At 40.4% G+C, this 20,915-nt stretch overlaps 1 protein-coding gene across 1 annotated transcript; it reads left to right on the top strand.

The window, feature by feature from the left end:
• Nucleotides 1–12,677: 12,677 nt before the first annotated feature.
• Nucleotides 12,678–13,985, top strand: LOC141006650 (general transcription factor II-I repeat domain-containing protein 2-like). Its single transcript, XM_073478877.1, has one exon. The coding sequence runs from the start codon at nt 12,678–12,680 to the stop codon at nt 13,983–13,985; it is 1,308 nt and encodes a 435-aa protein (XP_073334978.1).
• The last annotated feature ends 6,930 nt before the right edge of the window (nt 13,986–20,915 follow it).

Here is a 20,915-nt window from a genome sequence, read left to right as displayed (position 1 = left end):
TTGGCGCACTTGGCGCTACCTCCTGAGAGAGCACCCCCGTGGTTTGGTCTAGAAAGCCCTTTGTGTAATCCACTCCCTCCTATGCATTATATCACCACTAAGCTTTCATTAGAGGCACAGAGTCATCCTATTATTTCACACTTACAGTGGGTATGGAAAAGAATGGCGTTCATATTCGATTTTGATGCAAACCTCCACACTGCAGCCTCCATGTGGACCAACCCTAAACTCTGCATAGGGAAATCACCTTTTCTCTGGAAGTCATGGGTCGACAGGGGAATCCTGGCCCTTGGAGACCTATATACTGGGGTCAACTCAAGTCCTATTCTGATATCAAGACACAACTCCACCTACCCCAGAATCAGTTTTCGAGTACTTACAACTCAGACACCTGCTGTTGCACACATTCGGGTCTCTTTCAACACCTGCCCCCACTGTAAGCTTCCTCACACAAATAATGAAAATTTTTGGTAGACGTCATGAAGCTTCAGTGTATTACTTAATGGTTTTGAAATGCTGAAATGCTGCACTTAGCCAGACTGGCTGCACTGGAGGGCCTATCATACAGGCTAATAAACAGAGTGGAAGGCTTCAATTTGAAATGGGAATGATACTTGTCCAATATGAAAGAACCTGTGTAGGAGATATGGTAGCCAATCTGAACATGACACCTAGCATCGCTGAGCATGTTACACGTTATGATCTGTTATTATTCTTAGTCCCCCCCCCCCCCTTTTTAAAAAAAAATTAATTAATTAATTAATTTTATTGTATTGCTGTTGTGCTGTCCTGTTTTATCCTTTGTTAGATTGCTCGTCTCGCTTTTTTTGGTTGTTTTTCTCCTTTTCCTGGAGTGCAAGCATTGTATAACATAGTTATTTGTTTACTTGCTGTATACAAGTCTCAACATTGTTTCGTAACCAACATTTTCCACATGTGTACTTGTAATGTGTGATATTCAAAAATCCCAATAAAATATTAATCATAAAAGTCTTCAAAATCTAAAAATAACAGCACCTACTGATAACATAGATGTCAAATGTACTATTATAATCATCTTTGTTTAAAAATATACTTTTTGTTAAAAAATGTTGGCCCTTTAAAGTTGTGTCTCAGATCTTTGTCAACTCCAGATTTCTACAAAAGCATAATTTAATCAGGCATAAAAACGGTCAGCTATATCCTAAGGACCCCTGTTTCACTTCCTGGTTTCAAAAAAAGGCGGGAATGCTGTTTAGGCACTATTTTCTGATAAATTCATGAAATAATATTGCTATCAGGTGTGTCTCAACCATAACAGGTCAACTCAGTTGCCCTTCTAAATCAAAACAGAATATGAATTGTGGTTTAAAAAGGTGTATTTTGATTAGCATTAAGAGAACTCTTAGCATCTTTCAAAAATAAAATGGCTACTCACTACAACTATGCTGTGAAGTGAAAAAAAGTGACATTTCGTCAACACCGTAAGACGTCAACTCCGTCAGATATTGCATCTTATGGAGTTGACATCTGTGCTGACGGAGGTGACATAACTCTCAGTTCTCTTTAATAATTGAATAATGTGTTTGAAATCAGTACTTTATTTTCAATTAAATTACGAGCGAAGCATGCATCCGAATGTGTCATAAACTCTCCACAAACCATGACTGAGAAGATGATTAGCGGAAGTGACTTGAGAAATCCCTCAATTAAGAGTACCCTTCTTTTCCACCATGCTTTGGTAAATGAGTTCTCCGCAAGCAAACACAAAACTCCACCCAGGAAACAAGCATTAACCTTATCAGGAAAAATTCTGACAAAATATCGCATTTTCCACAAGATCCAACAGTTTGGAATATCTTGTAAATCTCTGAACAAAAAACAAACCAAGGCAAAACAAGCAAGATACCTCCAGGTCATCACCAAAGACGTTCAAGACTTCTTCCACAACTCTGCCCGGATTACAACAGACGAACAAGACACCATAACAAGGAACAAAGTAAAGCATCAGAGGATGATCTTGATGGACAGCATGATAAACCTACACAAGGAATTCACCACAAGCAACCCTACAGTAAAACTCAGCTGCTCATCCTTTTGTGCCTTAAGGCCCTTTCATACATGCCTATGTAAACTTCATGAGAATGCAGCTTTAATGTTGGAGGTGCTGAAATAGTCGGGGGTTGTGGATTCAGCAAAACTGGAGGATAGTTTTAAATTGGTGTGTTGCACACCAGCGACTGAGTCCTGCCTCCTTTGAAAATGTACACGCTGTGTAAACAAGCAGACATTGCTGCTCCCAGAACATGAAGCAACTAATGTTCACTGGAGACAATGGGAAAGAGTGCGACAGTCAACAGCAGATGAAACATACACCTCAACAATAATGATAACTCATGAAGGCAAGCTCTCAGAGCTCATACAATTATATGAGGAAAAACTCAAAAGTAAAACCACAACACGTGTGTCTTGTCCGGAACCAGTCACAAGAATACCGCAACCTGATTCAAATGTGCAAAGAGAACGAAGTCATCGTACACACTGATTTTTCAGAGGCATGGAAATGCGAGTACCATGCTGAAGTCCAGGCATGCCATTTCGGACAGAACTTACCTCTGTTAAATTCACATACTGGTATGTATTACACAAAGGAAGCAAAGTCAGGATTCAGCACAATCTCTGACTCTAAACGCCAAGATGCTGCATCCATTTGGGCCTACATGGATCCTGTACTGAGAGAGATACAGAGGGCACATCCATCAGTTGATACAGTACATTTCTGGTCAGATGGTCCAAGCAAGCAATACAAGAATAAGAAAAATTTCATCCTCCTCAGTGACATTCCTCTGAAATTGAGGTTTAAAAGGGCAACGTGGAACTTTTTTCCAACTTCACACGGAAAGGGCGCTCCAGATGGAATTAGAGGGGCAGTGAAGAGGGCAGCTGACAGTCTGGTTTTAAGAGGACATGACATTGTCAATGCCAAGCAGTTCCATGACAAGTTTTCCAACAGCCTTAACAATGTACTACTCTACCTCACTGATGGACAAGAAATGGAGAGGTTCGACAAAGTCCTTCCTCCTAACCTGAAACCTTTGCCTGCAACAAGAAAGATTCACCAGGTCATCCCAAATCAAAAGAGTCTCTGGTACAGAGAATTGACATGTTTCTGCAGTAAACCAAGAATGTGTCACTGTTTCAGTCCAGTTTGTTTTGCTTTAGGCACTGAGAGAGGCAGCATGAATAACCAGAGATATTCTGCAGCCCCCAAAGAAAATGTCAGTCCTTCCAGAAAAATGCGGAGTTTTTTTGTGATTGTTGCGGGCAAAAATCTTTGATTATGCGGCATGTTTGCGATGGAATATGCAGGATATTTATGCAATTTTATGCGATGAAATTGTGGGAATTTGCAAAAATTGCGGGAACTTGCAAAAACTGCGGTTTGATGAAGAAGAAAAAAAGTGATTCCCCCAACACTCTGTTACTAGGCTCACTAGGCTACTACCTTAATGTAAAGAGTCATTTCTAATGACTTCCTATGATAAGCAAGCATACTACATCACAGAAAGTGCTGGGAGTAATTAAGTTCTCAGCTTTCTGATGACTTCACTTCATAACGTTCCCAAGGCAACAGGAGGAAAATGGCTGCTCTTGTGTGAAGTAAACGCAACATTTTTCAACTTTCTGCGAAGATATATGTGACTTTTTTGCAACGAAAATGCGGGGATTATGAAATCATGCAAGCCCTGCATATTTTGCGCATTTTGCGCGGAAATCGGAGATTTATGCGGCCAAAGTGTGGCGTCTTTGAAAAAAATGCGGCCCCTGCATAAATGTGCGGACTTTGGCTGATTATGCGTTGAATTATGCAATCGCATAATCATGTTTTTCTGGAGGAAGAAGAGCCACCATCAGGCCCTGAGGGCACATCCACAGGAATAACTGCTGAGAGTATTAAACCTGGGGACTGGATGGCAGTAGTTTATGAAGAGCACTGGTGGTTGGCCAGAGCTGTTTCTGTGGATGGTGAAAACCAGGATGTGAGAGTGGAATTCCTGCATCCCCATGGCCCCAATGAGAAATTCACACCTCAACATGGCAGGGGAGATGAATGCCTTTGCCCAGTTAAAGATGTTCTTGTTAACCTGGTGGGAAATGCAGCTCCTATGCGTCTCAGTCGAACAAGGGAAATGTATAGCATTTCTCCAGATGTAATGGACTTCATAGAATGTGAACACATTAGCCATCTGCTTCCTGGTGACTAAACAGCAACAGTTTTGTTACACAGGCCAATGTCCAATGTCAATGTCAGATATGTTTCTTTATTTCTGAGCCACAAATCTTTCAAGCAATGGCATTGTCTTGCTACAATGTACACAATTTCAAAATGTCATTACAAAGTATAAATCATATAATTTGCATGGAGGGCTTCTTAAATTATGATAGTCAAATGTCCCATTTATGGTTACTGGCGCAGAAAATCACAGATACTATCCCCATCCAATTTTCTGACCTATATATGTCCTTACATTTTTGTATTGCAATATTGAATTTAGATATGTCGTCCCATCCCTAGTTGTAATAAATGGTGGCTGTTTAATTCAGGGGAAAATAGGTCTTTCACAGTTATTGTTATTTAGTTTGAAAGTTGATCAGTTTGGTTACAAAGTTTCTCAATCATGTTCTCAATCATGTTTGGAATGGCTTTCTGTGTGCTTCCAGTTTTTAAGGTTTGTATACTATTATGTTTCATATGCGTCAACTCCGTCAGTTGGCTGTCAACTCCGTCATAGAGAAGTCACCTCCGTCAGACGGACTTTTTCTGTGATATTCATGAAATATATGTTCATAATGGTTTATAAAATGAGTTCATGTCAATAAAAAGTGTCTTTGGTACACCTAATGTGTGTCCTTTGTGTTAAAAAATTATATGTTGTTTATCGCGAAGACAAATGACATTATCAACAAAAATTGTAAGTTGGCAACATTATAATGGTATTTATTTCTTGAATAAGAAAATATTAAACATTTTTATTATACAGCTAATTAAATCATCTTGTATTTAATACAACAAAAATCATCAAACATTTCCTTAATGTTTTATATTATAATACTATGACTTTTTGTGTGCCTGGCGGAGTTGACAAAGTTCAAGTCCTCAGCTGCAAAAAATGCTATTTAAGAAAAAATTAAATCACTGGGTGGTTGGCCCATTAAAAGGTTTAATAGCCAAGACTTTGATCTTTTAAATATATCTTCCAAGCATGATTGAAGGTTAAAAATAAAAAAAAACAAAATAAGGTTTTGTCACAATTCTCAAGAATGGGTGATTTATTATTTATATGGCTTATTATACTCAACATGGAACAGAGTGCTACAAAAAATATTTTTTTAAGTACATAGCCTTTTGCACAAACTGTCTTATAGAGCTCTGGGTTGTGGTGGTGTAGTGTAGACACTGTGTAACCACTAAGTGGAATTTAACCAGGGTTATGGTAGCAGTTTACTACCTATCCAGTTTTATTCACAATTTTCAATTTCTGAACTGAAATGCTACAAATGCTAGAAGTGGAAACCATAGAAATATACATTACGATCAACATACAACCACAACTGTATGACCTTAACTCTTTATCAATAGATTAAAATTAAAATAAAACACAAATATATTTCCCTCTTTCTTTCTTTTCTGAAAACAAATGATTGTTTACGTTCTCTATAAACAATGTAATTATTATTTTTACTCTTTACAAAGGCACCGGACAAGATGCTCCTTGTCTGTTTGAATTGGGAGTCCCTTTCTCAACCCACGAGAATAATTCAATACCGGACGGTCTTCAATTCAAAATGAAAGGAAGCCTTTGTTTTTCCTTTTAATTGTCGTTAGCAAAACAAAATATGTTTAGTACTGGCCAGCAAAAAAATAAAAGTTATATAGAGATCTATATGTGAAGTGCAGTGTGATGTTTTGCCTGAAAATATCAGACGGGGTCCAAGAGGTGGCAGGCGGCAGCTGTTCTCCCAGTAGCCACAGGAAAAGCACAGTCTCTGCTCCAATGACGACCCACTAGCAAGGAAACATCGTATTTATAAATGAAATGAAGGCAGGCTAATACAGAGCACTGACGAGCAGGACACACGGCAATACACAGCAATAATGATCTTCTGAGCCCGCGATCCCTACCAGAAGCACCATACTATTGGCTGTCGTAACACTGTCGTAATATGACACCGTCTAAAGGGCACTACACAAAACGATACTAACTGAAAACATCAGCTGACTGAAACTACAGCTGGGTTACAACTGCAGCAGCAGCAATAGATGCAGCAGACAAACTGGCACTTTCATTAGTAGCAGATTCACTTCCAACTGATCTGATGAATGTACAGTTCTAATGTGCCTGTGCAGGTTAATGTAGAGCCTGCTCGATATGAGATTTTAACCTTGCATACTCTGTTCATACTTACCATAAAAGTTAAAAACAACAATTCATACTTACCTTAAAAAGTTAAAACAACAATTCATTAGTGGTGGGTATCGTTAACAGTGTGTGCACGCCTGACCAATTATCAATTAGTTTTTGAGTTTAGTCAACACGTGAGAACTCGTCTGACATGGAGAGTCTCCTGTTGTGTGCTACATGTGTGAAATAACAACTATAGTCTGGACTTTGTCTGCAGTGTATCTGTGTAAACGGCTTCATTCAGCGTCTCTCCCTCCCCTCTGGCACCGTGAGTTACCATGGTTACAGGAACGCTGCCTGATTGTAGCTCAATGCTGAAATCTTGTATTATAACATATAACAAAGCCTCAGAGCTTCTTTGATTACTAACAGTATGTTAGTGATGACAGAAAGGTGATAACTCACCATCAGACTGACAAGGCTGCAAAAGTTGCTGCTTGTATGATGTATTTTTCTGTTAAACAATAAGAGGCTCACTTTAAACAATATTATTATTATTAGTAGTAGTAGTAATAATAATAATAATAATAATAATTAATGATAATGATGATGATGAGAAGAAGAAGTAGAAAAATAGCGTACTGAAAAGCTCTGTAGATGGTTGATTATTCGGAAGAGTAAAGACAGTTTGATTTCATAGATTGAAAATTACATTGAAAAGACAAAAAACATTTTAAGTGTGAATGGAACAGCTGTTCAGATCATCCTCCTGTAACACACTGTTGGTCAAATATTTAAACTTTATGTCTGCATTAGAGAACATGGTGTGGGGTGAGGCTGTAAATCTTAGCTTATTTTTTTAGCACGTGTCAAGTAACGTGCCCTGTAACATGTTTCACAAATTACAAATTGGGAATATGACTTGGCTACAGCTCGAAAATACATTTCAGTCAAAAGATTTTTTTTTGCTTTAATCCATGCATAGCTGTATTTTGCACAGATGATTATTGCTTTTATTTACTCCTTGCTGTATTTATTTTATTTACTTACTTATTTTCTTTTTACTATTAGTATTGTAGTTCACTTCAATATCTTAGTATGATCTGGACGTGTAAGAACTTTTTAATTTTTAAGTTGGATGATGTGTGATATGTGTCTGTTTTTTCCATATGTGTGTATGAGGACTCTACTGCAAACAAAATCTACCTCTGGGTACTAATAAAGTAACTTGAACTTGAACTTGAAATAATGATGAGGTGATAGATCCAACATACGGAACACATGCTACTTCTTCCTCTGAAGAAGCCCCCACATCGCCTGCTGCAGAAATGGAAGAAGGGTATGAAGTGAAGGAAATGATGAACATGATGATGAGGTAAAATCTGAAGCTGAAATGGAAGAAGTGTCAGAAGTGGAGGACTGCACTTGTGATGATGAAGAGGAAAAATCAACTGATGAGAAAGAATCTGAGGGGGAGGACCCAGCTGAGATAGAAGAATATTTCCAGTCAAAGGATGAAACATTGATCTGGTCTTCCATCCCTCCCAGTGACGGAGGACGCATGTTGACAGCAGAGAGAGAGAGAGAGAGAGAGAGAGAGAGAGAGAAACTACCATGGTCCAACCGCATATGCAAGGTCTCGTATTGAAGACATAAAGCCCACTTTTGACCTGTTTCTGCCCAAGCCTATTGAAAAGGTGGTGCTGAACATGACAAACAAGGAGGGGCAACGTGTGTATGGCAACAAGTGGAGAAAGATGGATCGAATGATCCTGCAGGCATGTGGGTATGTTGATTCTCGCTGGCAGAGTTGTGGACTCGAGTCACGTGACTTGGAATCGAGTCAGACTCGAGTCATGAATTTGATGACTTTAGACTCGACTCGAAAAAATCTAAAAAGACTTGCAACTCAACTTGGACTTTAACATCAGTGACTCGTGATTTCACTTGGACTTGACCCTCTTGACTTGAAAAGACTTGCTACTTTCCCCGAAAAAAAAGATTAAAAAGTATGTTGACATGGACCGCTCTCTCTCTCTTTGCACCTGTGTTCGTGATGTGTGTGCGGCACGACATCCAATCAAATTAGATCCACGTTGTTTCGAGCTGACAGCATCGAACCAATCAGAGTACTGGAAAACCATGAAGGGGAACATACTACAACGCGCCAGTAGGCAAAAATGATACCAACTGTAGTTTCATTTGGCTTTAAAAACTATGAAGTGGTCTACAAAAACGAATTGCAGTCTGTAAAACATGCGGGTCGAAGATTACAGACGGAGACGCGACAACCTCCAACTTCGTTCGACATTTGAAGTTGCACAAAGAACAGTAAGTTTTGAATGAAAGCCAACACTAGCTTATTGGCTAAGTAAAATCTTGCTTGCTAGCTAGCTCAACGAGACTGTAACGTCACCTTGGCTTACAAACACGGCAAACTGTATCTCCAGTGGGTTCATTAATGGATAAGTTCATTATTTTGCACTTTGAGCTCCCTTTCTGTGTAGCTGCTAGTCTTGGATGAAATAGAGTGACACGGAAATGTTGACAATTGGTCTAGTCTCAAGCGTTTGGCTAGAATCACCCCCTACTTCAGAATTTTTCGCTACAGGCACGACAGAAACTGTATTTCGTTAAAAAGACACTCGTTTTGGAACATTAACGAATACCATTAGCAGTTAACCACTCTGTGAGTTGCACGTCTTTTGAAAACGAACGTTTAGGGTTGATTTAAGGACCGCTGAATGCCCATATCTGAAGCATGGGGGTGATTCTAAATTAACTAAATGCTCAAGACTGGACCAATCGTCAAAATGTCTGTCAAACATACTATTTCATCCCATACAAACCAGAAATTGGGCTCAAAGTGCAAAATAGTGAACTTCTCCTTACTTATATGGTAAAAGGATAGTTTAAGATTTTTTTGAAGTGAGATTGTATGTGCTTAGCAGCTAGTCAGTGGATCATACACAGTAAACTGCTGCCAGCAGCAAAACTTAAGCAAGCCTAATCAAATCAAGGTCAGTTTAGCTGCTAATGTACTTTATTTTAAGAATATGTGTACCATTTTAGCTTGCTGCCAGACAATAGGAAAACTAAGTATATCTCATTCTCTCCATTTCATTCCATTGACAAAAATGGCCATTTTACTTTGCAGCACACAGGAGTTGCTAGCTGCTAGTCTACTGCTGCCTCATTAGGTCATGTTATTTAGGTAAATCACAACTAAGCTGAACTATCATGAAGACATAGAATAGCCAGCAGTAAACCAGCCATTTCTGTGTGATGCAGGTAAAATTGCTGTTTTTGCCAATGGAATCTGGTGTGCTGTAGAGAGTGAATTAACTAGCATACTTAAGTTTCCTGTCGGAAAGGGCTGTTTCATGGCAAGGTAAAGCAGTAAAATATTATTATTATAGTAAGTGTACACTGATAATGAAATTTATTTTATCAATGTAATGTTAAAACAATGTTATAATTGATATATGAGGAGATAGTTTCAATGCAATTTATGTGTGGCTAAAAGGGATTTTCTGACATCTGTTTGATATGCTTACCATTTACAGATTTGAAGAATACCAGATGAATAAAAGCATCATAGATGAACCACAACAGCCTTCAATCTCACAATTCTTGGACATTCGTGTAGGGCACTACAGCATGAGTCATCCACAACAGAAGGCTATTACCAATGCAATACTGTCCGACTTAATCATTGATTGCAACTTTCCCCTGTCTATTGTGGAAAACAAGAGCTTTTGGCACTTTCTGACAGTAGTTGACAGTAAGTACAGCCCAGTGTGTCGCAGAACATTGACATCAAAAACCGAGAGCCTCGCTGAGAAGAGACGTTCAAGATTGAAAACTCAATTGAGCAACGCTGAGCATGTTTCAGTCACTGTGGACATCTGGTCTGATCGTAAGATGAGGGGATTCCTTGGTGTCACTGTCCACTGGATAGAGAGAGAGACAACGAGGATACAGCTAAAAACGAATCTCTTGGCCTGCAATCACTTCAAAGGCTCACACACAGCCGAAAGAATCTGTGACCAACCTGCCCCCTTTTCAGACCAAGTCTACCTCAAAGCAGCCACCTTGGATCCAGCCTTTTCTCTGCTGTGGGTGGAGCCCCATGTTCTGGTCAATCGTGACATCAAGGCAGAGGTGGCACAAAGAGTTAAAGGTAAATATTATTGACTTCAATGCAACTCTTTTCCTCATAGTCTAATCTAATTAACAGCATCAATAATTGCATTTTTCAGTCTAACACTGTATCACCAACACCAATGGTATTAAGGGTTCTTTTGTTTCTGCTGTTGTTGTTAAATGTTTTTGCAGAATTGATCCTGCAAGATGCAGCAGAGACTGAGCAACCCGTGTCTCTGGTTGACGAAGAAGAGCAAGAAGACCTTGGAGAAGGAGAAGGGCTGTTTGCTGCATACCATAAGAGGCAGAAGAAGGATGTTGGGACCACTCCAGCACTACAGCTAAGTCACTACCTAGACATAGCCGAAGGACAGAACGCACTTTTGTTCTGGGCACTGAACATGAAGAATCTTCCTTCACTCTTCCGAGTGGCCATCAGAGTCTTGGCAGTGCCTGCCTCTAGTGCTCCAGTGGAGCGAGTTTTCAGCCACGGTGGCATCATACTACGTCCCCATCGTGCACAAATGACTGACAACCTTTTGGCCAATTTGATCTTCTGCAAATGCAATGCAGCATAGGGCCCTGACATAGAAAAGCACAACTCTGTTCATTGCCATGTTCATGACACTTCCAATCCAGTCCCCTTCCAATCTCACTCACTCACACTCACACTCTCACAAATACACTCACTCTCACACACATATACACACACACACATACACTCACTAGATTATTAAGATCATTTTTTTTGAGTGAGGATATCTTTTATAAAGTGGTGACATGTTTGAAAAGGTTAAGGTTACACTTAGCTTTTGAAATGAGTCAAAAATATGTTTTAGAAAGTGGTGACATATTTGGAAAAGTAACATTTAACTGTTTTTGTGATGCTCACTTCATCCAAATACCTGTTTGAGGGTGAAGACATGGTTTTTAGTTTAAGGCTAAATTTAAGTTTTAAGTTGAAGAGTGTTTTACAAAAATGAGGGTCTTTTGAGACAGAAACAAACACTTTTGGAAAGTCAGGACACTTGAATCTTGAGGAAATCTTTTTTTTTTTTTTTTCTTTTTAAGTGATGCCATGTTTGGAAAAGGTTAAGGCTATATTTAAAGCACCTGTCTAGTTGAAGGTGAAAACTGTTATGCAAAATTATATGCGTTCAATACAATACAGGGCGGAAACTGCTGTGCAGCTAATTATAGTGCAATAAGCTATGGAAATACAATGTCAGTGCTTTCTGTGGAAATTGCATTTGCATTTGTTTATTTCAAATGTGTTTGAACAATGTTCCTGCAAAAAAAGGTTTGATAAATATATACAGATTTTAAAAGCATACATGATCTGTGTAAATCTCTGTTGTTTCTCTGTTGTTAAAAGGACTCGAAAAGACTCGAAACTCAAACGGTAGGACTTGGGACTTGACTTGAGACTTATTGGTCTTGACTTTGGACTTGACTCGGGACTTGCCTGTCTTGACTCGGGACTTGACTCGGCACTTGAAGGCAAAGACTTTAGACTAACTTGTGACTTGCAAAACAATGACTTGGTCTCACCTCTGCTCGCTGGTGTGTACCGATCCAGTTAAGAAGCTACAGCTAGTTTATGGCAAACTGAGTCTGGCATGGAAATTTTCCGTGCTACCATGACACTCAAGATCAGGGGTCCCCCCCCCCCCCCCCCCCCTGACCGGCCCCCCCACCCCCCACCCCCCCACCATTTGAACCGGCCCTATGAGGCAATCCCCAAAAGTGGTTATGGCATACTGTTTAAAATTGCTTTTTGGCAAATGATAATATGTCTGCACCTTGTATTGTGTTGAATTTATTAATTAAAATTGATACTTAGTTATAAAAATGAACTATTCATACTTTCCGAATTTTCGCGAGATCAGGCAGCGCATGCGCAGAGAACTGTCAGTGTTCAGCAAAATGGCTAGTGGTAAACGAAAAGTAGACAGAGAGTGCAGAGTTTTTAAAGAACAGTGGACCAGCAATTATTTTTTCATTCAGTGTAAGGACCGTGCAGTTTGTCTTGTATGCAAAGAAAGTGTGTCGGTATTCAAAGAATACAATCTGCGTCGTCACTATGAAAGCCGACATAAAGAGTATGCTAGTTTGCAAGGGCAGCCAAGAGAAGACCGGATTCGGAGGATGAAAGGCGGACTGGCTGCACAACAGAACGTATTCCTTCGCCAAACCCAGATCAACCAGGCTGCTGTCCGAGCTAGTTATAAGGTAGCTCACCTACTAGCTACCCACGGAAAGCCATTTACTGATGGGGACTTTGTTAAAGAATGCATGCTTGCTGTGGCCGAAGAGGTGTGTCCCGACAATAAGGATGCGCTCGTGAGTCTTTCCGCAAATACTATGACCAGGCGAACAGAAGATTTGGGGGACAACGTATATGACCAGCTGCATGAGAAAGCGTCAGAATTAGATTTTTTTGCTTTGGCCATCGACGAGAGTAATGACGTGCAGGACACAGCACAACTTCTAATTTTTATTCGAGGCGTTAGCGCGAGCTTCGAAGTGTCTGAGGAGCTGGCATCACTAAAAAGTCTCAAAGGAACAACGACAGGAGAGGATATTTATGTCCAAGTGAGCAGAACGATGGATGACCTCAATCTACACTGGTCTAAATTGGCCAGCATCACCACTGATGGCGCACCTAGCATGGTTGGTACAACGAGGGGGCTAGTAGGGCGCTTGAACAGCGTATTCAAGGAACGAGGTCTCACCCCCCCACTACAAGTCCACTGTCTAATTCACCAGCAAGCACTATGCTGCAAAGTTCTGAGGTGGGCGTCTGTCATGAAAGTGGTTGTGCACTGTGTCAACTACATCCGGAAAAATGCGCTGAAACACAGACAGTTCCAGGCCTTTCTCTCCGAACTTGAGTCTGCTTACGGAGATGTTCTGTACTACACAGAAATCCGATGGTTAAGTCGAGGCAGAGTGTTGCGCCGTTTCTACGACCTGCTACCTGAAATCAACACCTTCCTCCAGTCTAAAGGTGAAATGGTACAAGAGCTGACCGATCAGGAATGGAAATGGCATCTCGCATTTTTAACTGATGTGACCGAGATGCTGAACCACCTTAACGTGCAGCTCCAAGGCAAAGGGAAGCTAATTAGTGACATGTATTCCCCCATCAAAGCATTCGAGGTCAAACTAGTGCTGCTTGTGCAACAGGTCCAAAAGTTGGACTTCACGCATCTCCCTGCCACCCAAAGCTTCTGCGCTGAGAAACCAGCTTTCCCGTTCCCAGTCGAAAAGTGCAAGGATGCGCTGGAAATGCTGCAGGGAGAGTTCAGAGCGCGGTTCTGCGAGCTTCATGTCAACGGTAAAGGAATACGCTTGTTCCAGAACCCTTTTACTGCCGACATAAATGATGTCCTTCCCTCTCTTCAGTTTGAACTAGCCGAGTTGCAGAATTGTGATATCCTTAAAGACGCGTGACCGTCTTATTGAGTTCTATGGAGCGCTCCCTGAGGAAAACTACCCAAACATCAAACAACATGCAATGAAGATGTCCACGGTTTTTGGCAGCACCTACATCTGTGAGCAAACCTTTTCCCATATGAAGCAAACAAAGAATCCAACAAGGAGCAGACTCACAGATGAACACTTGCATCAGACCTTGAGACTGGCTACCACTAGACTGCAACCAGACATTGAACTTCTCACCAGTCAGAAGCAAGCACACAGCTCACACTGATAAGGTAAGCACACTGATTTTGATAATTACTGATTTTAATTTGAATAAATAATACATATGAAATATGAATGCTACATATTTTGTAAAATTCTGTCAGAGAAAAACTGATAGCAGTATGTCTTGTCTTTTACTGAATATGGTGCTTCTTGTGCTCATGCCAGGGCTCCAGAAGGCAGAAGGAGTGAGAGGAGACTGCTGTTGCTGACTCCTTTCCAAAGACAGCACAATTCATTAAGTACAAATCCAGCTCACCTATAGGCTACTACTGATTTTGATTCCCATTATTCTGTATTATTGTTGTCCTTTAGTTTTGACTTGTGAATGGCCTACTGCTCATTTAATTTTCACCTTGACTTAAAAAAATGTTTACAGAACATATTCACCTGGATAGGCATAAGAGCTGGCTATCTATCATTCATATTATGATTTCACTGTTTTGTACATTCATTTTATAGGCCTCTTTATTTGACCTAGTGCTGCACAGTTATTATTGTTAATATTAATAATATCAATAGGCCTACCTACAAAATATAATTTTTTCACTCACCTTTGCCAGTGTCAATCACCTCAACTAGGCAGCTGTTTCTTACCTTTGATGTTATTTTTATTTAAAAATAAAATAAATGGAATATCTGTGGTATTTCAAATTAAAACAATGTGTGAAGACTTGATTACTAGTGGGTTGCAAAAGTAGTAAAGATATGTGCCAGGAATCAAGTGTTGATATAGTAGTGTGCATGGCTGTGCCAGGCTAGTAATCTGTACTAGGCTACACAATGAGGCCTGCTGATGATGATTTTTGTCTGGGTCATACAATTCTATGTAAGCCGACCCGATCCCGGCCCCCCATCACAGTCAGGAACGACAATGTGGCCCCCAGAGAAAAAAGTTTGGGGACCCCTGCTCAAGATGTTTCATAAAATCTCAAGAGTGATTCGATTTGATGATAAAGACACAAGAGAAGATCGCCGTGCACGAGACAAACTTGCTCCCATTCGAGACGTATGGGACAAGTGGGTGTCTCTCTTGCCGTTGATGTACGATCCATACACTGATGTGACTGTGGATGAGCGCCTGGTCGCCCTTCAGAGGTCGTTGTCCATTCAAACAGTACATCCCGAGTAAACCAGGGAAATATGGGATAAAAATATGGGCAGCATGCCATGCCAGGTACAGCTATGCATGGAACATGCAGGTATTTGCTGGCAAACCTACTGGTGCGCAATCAGAAATCAGGGCATGCGAATTGTCCTTAACATGACAGAAGGGCTCCAGGGGAAAACAATCACCTGTGACAACTTCTTTACTTCACATGTCCTTGGCCTGCAGCTGCTGAAAAGAAAGCTGTACATGTTGGGAACAGTACTGAGGAATAAGCCCAAGCTACCCCCTGCACTGGTGTCAAAAACGGACAGGGCTCGGTTCTCATCGAAGTTTGCCTTCACCGAGACCCATGCTCTGGTGTCCTATCGCCCCAAAAAACAGAAAAATGTTCTTCTGATGAGCACTCTGCTTCGGGATGCTGCTGTGAGCAACAGGGATGACAAAAGGCCAAAAATCATCGTAGATTACAATCACAACAAAGGGAGTGTCGATAACCTTGACAAGGTAATGCACATTTATTATTCATAATATTTATATTATATATAGAAAGGAATAATGCATTGAATTTGTGTGTAGGGAAATAAACTTCCTTTCCTGAATATTTTTTGGTTTGTTTCAGGTTACCAGTATGTATACGTGCACAAGATTGACAGCCCGTTGGCCCCTCGTTGTCTTCTACAACATTCTTGACGTGTCTGCATACAACAGGAGGAGACTGCTCTTGGAGGAGCTCGGGCGACAGCTGGTGATACCTCACATCATGCGACGCAAGGTGAGCATTAAGCTACATTTCTGTTGCTCTTTCTTCTCCCTATTCTGAAAAGTTAATTTTGAAAAGTTAAATGTTTTGGAAATGAATGTTTATGTTTTATATGTCAGGTAATGAGTTGGAATAAAGTTGACTAAAAAGTTGAAACACAGAGGTGGGTGATAATTTATACTTTGTTTTATAAACAGTCAAACCAGACGGGGTCAATTTTGACCCCAGAGGACAGCAGGTGTGATTATGTGCTGCCATTAAAAAAAATTCAAATGATTCAAAAATGGAATCCTCACTAAACTTTGACATATACCACTCTGTGATAAGTCAAATAGTCAAAATGATATAAAGTCAAAATAATTGTTTCATTTTATTTTCACTCAAAAACATGGTATACTTTTATGTAAACAAGGTATATTGGCCCTAAATACCTTAAAAAGTTAGTCTTTAATTAGATAATTTCATAAATACATAAATTCATACTTTCTTCAAAAACCTACATTCAGATTATTTCATGTACAAAAAAGTTTAAATCTGTAGGGGAACTATAGTATTGCTTCCTAACGTAGAAAGGGGGCGGGACCATTGAAACACAAGAGTAGAGGGATATAAAATGATACGCTCAGGAGAAGGAGCTCACCTTTGCTCAGACCACTGAAAGGGAACCATCTCTCCACAAGTCAGTCAGACAGTTAGCATTTGTTTGCAGGCCTGAAGAAAACCCAGACAGGGTCGAAACAATGCCCCAGGCACTCGTATTTTTTGTTTAAAACATTTAAAAACAATTTCATTTCTTTAGTTTATATCAAAATTTGAGTTTAAAAATATTAATTCAGATAAAACAGTTCATTTCATAAATGAATAACAAACATCTACGTTATTACATATATACCAAAAGGCTACACCAGAATTAAAAAACAATTGAAAAATATTTACCCACAAGGATGGGAAATTTTGATGGAGGGTGGACTGTGGTCCGATACAGCAAGAGACGCCGATGCACCAACCAACCCTATTGGAACTATTGGGACCGGGGGGTCGAGTACGACCGGGGGAACGACTGTGCACCACCTGTCCCCTTCAGGGGGCAGGCTCAGTTCCCTCAGCCTAACCCTATCTAATTTATTTTGAAAGTATGGTTTCACATAGACAGGACATGGAGCTCGGTGGGATGGTTATTTGGCCGGATTTCCTCCTCACGGTCCTTGGACCTGGCATGCTTTGACTTATTACACCATTTTATCACACTGGTTTTGTGTGCCTACCTGTTTTATTCGATAATTATTTGCATTCTTATTCATTAACCCTTTCTCATCTCAGGGGGCTGCAACCCACGCCATCCCCCACCCTACCGATGCTCCATTCCTCTTTTTACAGATATTTTATATGAATTCTTATTTAACAAATGAATAGAAAACCCCCCCACTCCTATTACCCCTTTCCCCCTCTCTTTTTCTGTTTCCTCCACTTTAATCCAGCAATCATTTTACATGCCCCCACAGATTTAATGGCATCATCCCTCGATGGTGCAAGACATAACTTTCCACCTATCACACAGGGGGACCCGGGTTCACGTCCATCACTCAACCATGTATATAATCCTTACTGTATTTATATATTGCTCCTCCTGACCAGCACAAGGAGGAACACTCTTCCCAGAACGACACCCGGGTTCGAGTCCCACATCAACCTTCTGAGCACTCCTCCTTATGCTCACATTGACACACACCCACGCATTATAGCTGAGTGGACGGGGCTTCGCTCTTCCCTGCTGCCCGTGCAAACAAACCTCCCCAGGTAACTTAACAACACTATTTCCTCTACCTAACCCTAACCCCGCTTCCATGGAAAGACTATTGCCCTAATTATTAACTCTGCCAAGGAGGTTATGTTTTTGCCAGCATTTGTTTGTTTGTCTGTCTGACTGTTAGCAAGATTACTCAAAAAGTTATGGATGGATTTTGGTGAAATTTTCAGGACTGGTAGGTTATGTCCCAAGAAACAATCCATTACATTTTGGTGAAGAAGAGCATGGTTCACCAGTGAGTACACATTCACACAAACACCAAATTTCTGATTAAAGCAGTCATACTTAACACAGTATAAGATGATAAACCTTCAACTTAAATCCATTCATACCGTTCAGATTGAAGCTGGGTCAACATTTACTGCATGCGAGGAGGAGTCAGAGTGTGAGGGTGCTGAGGTAAAATGCCACACAAGCAATTTTAGTGACTTTAGTATTTAACATGCACAAATTAAAATTGATGTGACATATACAGTAGTCCTTAAATATACAACAGAATGTGATTATATACTAAATCAAATGTCTGTCAGGCCTGGGCTAGGAAGGAGGACTCAGGAGCAGAATTAGGACAATTAGAGCAGGCTTTTATTGAGAAATTTGTTTTCTTCACTTGAACTCTTGAGCAAGGTGACAAACAAATACGCTATAAAGCACAATATCTAATCTGCTGGCTAAAAAAAACAAGCAACAGCACTACAACAAAATGAGGCAAAACAACCTCAAAGAAAAAGGAATAAGGGAACTGAAAATCACTCCTGAGGAGGCAAATAAAAGGACTAAGAACTAAACTACTCTGGCTCACTGGCTATGAAAACTTATAACAAAAAATCACTCCAATCGGAGGAAGAAGAAAAGGCTATAAACATAAAACTACTCTCTCGACTGACTATGAAAAACAATGAAACAAATGAGGCACTCCACTGGAGGCAAACAAATGGCTATAAACTAGACCTGGAATTCACTGAGAAAAATTACAAACAAAAAGTCACTCACTTAAGAAGATCAAGAACAGAAATACAAACTTTGACTCTTGGCGTGATCAAGGCTGTGAATGAGGGCTGGGGTGCGTGACGAATACAACACTCTGGTACAGAACAAAGGGAGACGCAGACTATAAGACACATCAGGTGAGGGAACACAGGTGGAAACAATTAGGGATTAGAGGAGACATCAGACTGGTGGCACATGAGGAAGGGCAAGTGACCTGAAACGAGAGGAGAGTTACTTTTCAAAATAAAACAGGAAGTTCACGAGACACAAAACCCAGGACAGGACATTCCTCACCATGGTGTGACAATGTCCAAATTCTTAACAACTATATTCTGATTTACTGTGACATGGTAGAGTCAGCCAGATTGCTGCAATTGTAGTTCATTGAAGGAGGAGGAGGCTCACAGTTCCAGCAGTTCAGAGGACTTGCCAACATTGGCACCACTGCCTGTGAGTGAAACACACAAATTTATACAATGTCTTTAGCACAGCGATCATGGCTAGAAGTACTACAGATAAATAAATAATCCTTGTAGTGATTGTTATATAACAGTATTTTCTTTCTTTTCTCACACATAACATGTAATTATCCACAAAGGGAAAACGCAGAAGACTGACCTATCCGCCGGAGTTTGACAAGTTACTGCGACACCTGTTTGGGAAAGAACTGAAGTGCAAGGACCTCAGTTGCCAACGGGTAAGTTTTGTTGTTGTATGCTTTAACAACACTGTCTTGCTGCTTTGAAAATGTGTCCCTTCCATTTTATTTACTTTCCACTGTAAAAAAGAAAACTGCCCTCTGAGCTTCGAGGCCTTGGCAGGATTACCTTCAAAACAATGCACATGACAGTGTTTATTTTCCCCCTTTTGTTTGTCCACCTTTTGGATCAAAGAAGATCTAAAGGAGTTTGCGGAGCTGGTTACAGCGGCAAAGGAGCTAAATCTGACATTGGACAACATCCGTGGAAGGCTGAGGAAACTGTTTGTATTTGCCAGACTTCTACCAGAAGGACAGCTGGAATTGAGGTACGTTGGGGAAAAAATGGCATAGCGTAATGCAATAAGCTCACATTACCAATTTTACTTTAAATTGCAAGGTGTAACCCTAACCCTAATCAGTCCCAATGTAGCATTCCTACTCATTGAAAATATTGCACAGAAATCACTACTGTAATTACAAGGATAACTCATATTCCAAAAGTGAAATCTTAGATGCTAACTCTAATTAAAAATGGGTGAATTTTGCTAATTAGCGATCAGCATTCCCAACAAGCGATCCTCCATGCCAAACTACTTCAAAAAAGAGACTTGAGTGACTACTGACAACACTCCCAGAATGCTTCTCGGTACACTATTGGGGAATGTAAACTCTTTCAGACATCAAAGGGTCACAGCCTTCAAAGGAGAATATAATAATCTCTCATTGAGGCATTGGCAGCCATTCAAATAAAAGATGATGATAAAAGCTTTCAAAAACTGTAATCACAGGCCTGATAGGTTGCCCATTAAGTAATCAGAAAGTGGCTGGTTTAGGATATAAATTCAGGAAGGGAGGCCAAGATGGCGGCGCTCTAGTAAGACGTGTTTTTCAAGCTCTCTCAGGTAATTTAGGAGGTTTGTGGTTAAACAACCAATGTGAAGTTTAAGATGCGCATTGGCCAACGCACAAGTAACTACTTTACACATTAAACTGAAATTAAGTCGAATGGGGAAAAAGGAAAGGCAGGAAAATATCGTTCACAACCACAGAGATGGAGGAAGCTAACGGCGACATACTTGGTACATCAAACGAGGCCGAGGCTAGCAACAAGCTAGTCTCCATCAAGGATTTGAAGGTTCCTAGTGGACATGAGTTAATGGAGGACAGTAACTGGTTTGAGGCTAACCAAGACCCTCAACATATCTGCCTCGCTGTCCCACTTCCAGACACTCCGATTAAACCTCCACCAAAGAAGATAAAGACAGGTGGCGGAGAGAACGCGGAAATACTGGAAGCAATTCGCGTGCTCT

The sequence above is a fragment of the Pagrus major genome, chromosome 13 (assembly GCF_040436345.1).
Source record: "Pagrus major chromosome 13, Pma_NU_1.0".
In the NCBI taxonomy this organism is placed as follows: domain Eukaryota; kingdom Metazoa; phylum Chordata; class Actinopteri; order Spariformes; family Sparidae; genus Pagrus; species Pagrus major.
The sequence above is the reverse complement of the archived record's forward strand: the minus strand, read 5'-3'. Positions and strand labels throughout refer to the sequence as shown.

Excerpts from the sequence above, each read along its gene's own strand:
- LOC141006650 (XM_073478877.1), top strand. The coding sequence starts at position 12,678 with ATGAAAGGCGGACTGGCTGCACAACAGAACGTATTCCTTCGCCAAACC.